Source organism: Dipteris shenzhenensis, chromosome 8, assembly GCF_047967505.1.
Source record: "Dipteris shenzhenensis isolate YYH24624 ecotype China chromosome 8, Dip_SZ_1.0, whole genome shotgun sequence".
NCBI classification, from domain to species: domain Eukaryota; kingdom Viridiplantae; phylum Streptophyta; class Polypodiopsida; order Gleicheniales; family Dipteridaceae; genus Dipteris; species Dipteris shenzhenensis.
Window position 1 is genome coordinate 12,390,100 of NC_141603.1, and position 6,118 is coordinate 12,396,217.

General features: G+C 43.3%; 1 protein-coding gene and 1 pseudogene across 2 annotated transcripts; both read left to right on the forward strand.

The window, feature by feature from the left end:
• Nucleotides 1-540: 540 nt before the first annotated feature.
• On the forward strand, nt 541-1,314 carry LOC147899119 (phenylcoumaran benzylic ether reductase IRL1 pseudogene; annotated as a pseudogene).
• Nucleotides 1,315-2,400: 1,086 nt separating this feature from the next.
• LOC147899120 (carbonic anhydrase 2-like) lies at nt 2,401-5,218 on the forward strand. Of its 2 annotated transcripts, none has more exons than XM_087378541.1 (9): nt 2,401-2,496; nt 3,099-3,163; nt 3,331-3,519; nt 3,639-3,687; nt 3,788-3,907; nt 4,115-4,168; nt 4,261-4,349; nt 4,557-4,662; nt 4,853-5,218. In XM_087378541.1, the coding sequence occupies exons 2-9, from the start codon at nt 3,099-3,101 to the stop codon at nt 5,018-5,020; spliced, it is 840 nt and encodes a 279-aa protein (XP_087234667.1). In that variant the 5' UTR covers nt 2,401-2,496; the 3' UTR covers nt 5,021-5,218. The 2 variants fall into 2 exon arrangements, with proteins under 2 accessions (XP_087234667.1, XP_087234668.1); XM_087378542.1 differs by lacking the exon at nt 2,401-2,496 and adding an exon at nt 2,508-2,805.
• Nucleotides 5,219-6,118: the final 900 nt, after the last annotated feature.

Below are 6,118 nucleotides of genomic sequence, written 5' to 3' on the forward strand. Positions count from 1 at the left end.
TACTATCTTTTCCATCTCTCCTCTATTGTTCGACATCATATAGGATTTTTTCACATAGTGGACCCCTCGGGGCATATATATGTACACTTACACAAGCATACGCAGAGTTGAGCACTGTATGCACATTTGTGTGAGGAAAATGTAAATGTGTGTACATATACATAGATGATTATAGCAAGTGGTTGTGTGTGTGTGTGTTTTAAGTGAGACCTGACAAAGCAAGGTCTAACCTGTAGTAGATGGGTTATGCTCCTGTAGTAGATGGGTCATGCTGCTTGTCTAAACATGTGGTCTTTAACAATTTTGGTGAGGAAGCAACATGATCCAAGGCATGATGGCATGCAAGGAATCAGCAACGGCAACATCAACATCATCACCACCTTCAACAATTTGAAGTCTTTAACAATTTGAAGACTTGAACAATTCTTCAACAGTTTCAAGTCTTCAACAATTGTGGTATTTCACGCTTAAGTTACGTGCCTATAAAGGCTGAGCTTTACTATGCTTCCCTGCTGTCCTTTTCTTTTTTAGAATTCAGCCATGGCCAAGAGTAAGATCCTTGTGATCGGAGCCACTGCCACATTGGCAAATTCATTGCCCAAGCCTCGGCTGGCCTTGCCCACCCCACCTATGCCCTCGTCCGCAAGCCCACTCTCTCTTCCAAAGCTGCCTTGATTGAGTCTTTCAAGTCCTCAGGCATCACAATTCTTGAGGTTTGTTGGATTGTGCATGCACCGTTTGCTGTATTTGTCTGTAAACTTGTGGTGATAATTAGGCAAATTAGTGGAGATGGCGATGAACACCACGCAATTTGCAGGATCGAGGCTGCTTGCAATGCTGCTCCTTAATTTCCTCTGATTCTCTCGGAAGTTCTTGTACAGGGTTCTTTGCAGGACCATGACCGCCTTGTGGCGGCGATCAAGCAAGTGGATGTAGTGATTTCGGCTGTTGGAGACGCTGAGATTCCAGAGCAAATGAAGATCATCTCGGCCATCAAAGAAGCTGGGACGATCAAGGTAATCGCTCCGCCATGATGAATTTCTTCCAGTTGGGTTTACATTTCGCCCAGAATTAACAAATGGGATTGGCATCGCCCAAGTCGTATATTGGATTCATCCGATCGTCCAGTTTTCTGCGCGATCATCTCTTCAATAGAGGTTTTTGCCCTCCAAATTCGGCCACGATGGCGATCGCGTGCAAAGACTGGAGCCTGCTATATTTGGGCATGATCACCATTTTGGATTTATACTTATGAATTTAACAATGCCACTATACTACTCTAAAATTTGTATGGAATGTCGATTTGATCAATAAATTATGCAATGAATTTCTAACCATGTCTTTTATTCATGCAATTTCAGCCATTGGATTTACAAAATGCAAAAATTAAATTAAGTTAAATATTTTAATTAATAATTATATTTTTATTTTAAAATATTAAAAAATCAACATCAAAAGTAGAAGATAATGCTCACCAAGAAAGAGGAGGCAATCATAGAAGAAGAAGAAGTAGTAGAAGACCCTGGGGAGTTCGCCACATAATATGTAAGATAGCACGTGAGTTCAACAGAAGGGGTTTTATTTTCTTATGGAGTTACATAAAATACACATAATACAATGGGGTTATAAGGGGTACTTAAAATCCCTTTTTTTGAATGGACGTGATATAAGGGGTTTTCACATAGTGAACACCCCGGGTAGAAGATGAAGGTGGAAGAAGTTATCTAAATAATAAGAAAGCATTGTACCAGCAAAGCATAATGAGCTAAGTTACACAATGTATCTCATAGTCTCTCAGTATTCTCTCAGTATTCAATCGAATCGAAAAGTATTTAAAACTAGGGTAGCAGCAAAGCATAATGAGCTAAGTTACACAACTTATCCCATAGTCTCTTAGTCTTCAATCAAATCTCAAAGTATAGTTAAATATATTATCTTTTCCCTCCTTTATTCATGTTACTTTCTCCCCTTTGCCTACCTTTATTCATGTTACCATCTCCCCTCCCTTTATTCACCTCCATTGCTTTGATTTCTTCTCCCACAAAAGTGATACAAGTTGACTCCTGTCTCCCAAAGACTGATACAAGTTGACTCCCTTCGCTAGCACAAGCATCTACAAAGTGTTTACCCTCTTGTTGTGTTTTGAGTTGTTCTCCGCCCAAAGAGGGACACAAGACTAGGCTTCCCCCCAAGAGTGATACAAGCTGACTCCCTTCTCTAGCAAGGGGCTAGAGTAATGTGTCCCATCTTGTTGTGTTTTGAGCCGTTCTTCCCCCCTAGAGAAGCTTTTTTGTCAAAATTTTCTATTGAAAGCCAATACGTTAACATTTGTGCACATGCGACTCAAACTTCATAACAAGAGCGACCGCAAGAGCAAGTATCTTATAAGAAGCTATTACACAAACCCATCAGCCCTCACATCTCCTCACATCAGACTTATCACACAAACCCATCAGCCCTCACGTCTCCTCACATCGTCTTTTTCATCCACCTCAGGTTCGCTCCTGCTTGCTCTTCATCGTCTTGTCAATTCATAGCTCTACTCCGTCTCATCTTCTTCACCTTCCTCTTGCTCTTCATCTTCCCACCATCCATTGCCCTTTCCGCCCTGCTTGTACCCCCTTGCTTATCCTCATTCCTCTTATTGCCTCTCGCTCATGTGGCTTCTCATCTCTCTCTCTCTCTCTCAGTTGCTGTGGAGATGTTTGCATTGCCAACCATGAGGATGGCCTTTCCTACCTGGATGTTATCGAAACTGCGATTATTCGAGGGTGTTGTGCTTCCCCTCTGCAATTATTTCCTGCAGTAAGCACTGAGGGATTTCTCAGACTGCCTTCGTTGGGTGCACTGCTCCCTTCGTCACTGTGTGTCGAGACCGAAACTTAATCATTGTTGGCATCTCCTTTTGTGGATTACGTTATATGTCAATAGTACGAAAATCGACGTTTCCAAATTCCCTATGGCATTAGCTTGAACGCCCAATGAGCTTATAGGGTGCTGATTGCTTTATTCTCGCATGGTAGCTGTCTTTTTAAGTGGAAATTAAGATGTTTCAATTGCGCAAGCACTAATTCAGTTGAATGTCCCCGCTGTAACAGATGGGTCGCTACGAAAACGACGGCTGCTACGAGGAGGCACTCGAAGGGCTGAACAGCATTGTTAAGTACGAACCTTGCCTACCTCAATCCTCCACGCTCTCTGAAATCTTACGCTCTGGATCTGATATAGGCGTAACGCTGCATCGGTGCCTATGAGTTTCGACCTGGAATTCAATATGCTTCCTGAAATATGGAATTGGAGCTCACATGCTCTGGCTTTTGACATGTGTAGGCAAAACCCTCAATTGAAGGCTCATGCTGCCAAGAAGATCGAAGAATTGGTCAAAGAGCTATCTCTGGACGCTAAGACTCATCCAAATGGAAAAGATCTGGACGAAGAGGTTAAATTGATCGCCGACCACGAGCTTAGTCCTATGGAAAAGATTCAGAAGGGTTTCCTGAAATTCAAGGTTTTCTTCAAGTAAGGAATTTTCTCTCCGTCCCAGTCGACTGATCGCGTAACAGAAGGCTGTTGCCGCGGTCGTAACAGAAGCATAAGGATCTAACAAAATTACAATTTTCATTTGTCGCCGTTAACAGGGAGGAGCAAGCGTTGTTCAAAGGATTGGCGGAATCTCAACATCCCAAGGTAAGGGAAAGGTCCAATTACTGCTTCTGGAATGCGGCAAGGATCTTGTGCTGTAAACGTGCATCTTTGACTACTCCTGATCTAGCTTTAGCCTCTGCAGTTTATGATTATTGCATGCTCCGACTCCAGAGTGGATCCGTGTGCAATTCTGGGATTGCAATTGGGGGAGGCATTTGTCTTACGCAATGTGGCCAACATGGTCCCGCCTTACTCTCCACAAGTACCGGCCTTTCCTCTTTTCACAAGAGCTCCATTGCTGTACACATGATGTGTCTCATTAAAAAATATGATAAAGCAGATTCCAAACTAATTAGAAACGTTGAATATGCAAAGAGAACATGTAGGGCGGCGGAGAAGCCAATTAGCTTCGCCCACTCAGTATTCCTTTACGATTTAATTTCACACAAGTTTTTCTTGGCACATGTAGGGCGCATGCTCCTCTACAGGTGCCGCCATCGAGTATGCTGTCCTACACTTGAAGGTGCAGCATCTGTTAGTCGGATGATTTTTTTTTGAGTTCTAGACACTGCATCTCCAATCAACAGCTATAGCGTAATTGCGAATTTTGGACAGGTGGAACATCTAATGGTGATCGGCCATAGCCGATGCGGTGGAGTCAAAGCTTTGATGGGCGCTGAGGAAGATGGGTCGAAGAAATTTAGGTGTGTTGGATTTCCATAGATTTCTACTTTGTTGGTGGATCTGCGAACTAGTAAGCTTGAAATTTGGCGTGTCTCCCGCTGGTGAAAAAGAAAAACCGAGCTTGAATCAAGTCTTAGTGGAGTTGAAAACGGAGTTCTTGGAATGGGTCCAGCATATGTCTTTCGTCGAATGGAAAAGCTAATGTCGGCCTGGATATGCATCTGCAGCGAGTTTATCGAAGACTGGGTTGCGCTAGGAAAGCACGCCTCCAGAAAAGTCAAGAAGGAAACCTCGGAAGTTTCCTTTGAGGAGCAATGTACGACGTGCGAGAAGGTAAGAAGGCCAAAATGACACGAGTCAGGCGACATGTTTTCGGGTAAGGGTGAAAAAAGGCGTCGGGCGAAACAAAAATTGTTGGGAAAGGGATATCCCGATCTGCACGATTTTGGATGCGTTGCAACCATCAAGCGTCAAGGGATCGATCGGTTGATCATGGCGGCTGCTGTGTGCGTGTGAAATGCAGGAGTGCGTCAACAATTCGCTGTGTAACTGCATGACGTTCCCGTTCGTGAGGGAGGCGGTGAGCAAAGGGAAGCTGGCGTTGCATGGGGCGCACTACGACTTTGTGAAAGGATCGTTCGAGCACTGGACGTTGCGTTACGAGGTCGGGGAAGCCAGCACGCTGGACTGAATCGTAGATATCGATGCGCCATAGCCGGCCGAGGATCATCACCTGCATGAGCTGGGATCCATCGATCTGCGAACCACGCATTTAGATCCATTGATCTGTGAACCACAGACAATGGAACAACAAATTTCCGACACACAATTCGAAATCCAACGTTCATCAGCGCATGATCAGGTGCAACGTGATCCATGTATAAGCGCGCAACAGCAAAATCGTCTTCCTCTAGTTCTTCGAGATTTCTGTCGTGATTAGTTGAATCTGGTTCTACTGTTAAAATAATCTTGAAGAAATTGTTAATTGGATTGTGTTCCTGTCCTTGACGAAAGGATCTTTTCTTTTATATAAAGCCTTTAGGCACGGAGCATAATAAGATCAATTCAAAATCATTGAGCCCCGTGTCTCTCTATTTTTATAGCTCGATTGCCTACGCTTAGGTTTGCTTTTTGTTACGCGCCAGACGGATACTGCAAATAAAACCGATCACGGCTTCACACACCATTGCGTCCTATTGGTTGTCGATCCATGGGTAGCCGACGCTGGTTGCCCATGGAAGCATTATTCTGGCTAATGGCTTGCTTTTCTACTAACTTAATTTTGTAAATGGGATGTTCATAATTTTAATGCATGTTCCGGTGGGTAATGTAGCTCTAAAGTAGACACATCACAACCTCTCTCTCCAAATTTGTAAGTGCCTCAGCAATGGGCAATCTTTGGGCAGTTCTAGCATTCTGTCATGACCCTCACTATTTGTTCTTCATTAAGCCATTGAGTGTTTGGTCACCTATACTTTTCATCTGCCTATCCTAAGGGCCGTTAACAAAAATGCGTCATTTGTTTAAAAAATAAATTTACGATCTCAAAGTGGGTGCCTACATAAAGGCCCTTAAAATTTTATTTCTTCATAAAACTATTGAGTGTTTGCTCATCAATACTTTCCATCTACCTATTGACACTTGAGGCAAATGCTTGGAATACCAAAGTAGACTCAACACCATGCCCCAAAGAGTGTGGGCTTCATTCCATTATGGGGTATTTATACAAGTTGGAGAGCTTCTCTCTCTGCATGTAACACAAAGTTGTATCACAAAGTTGTAACACAAA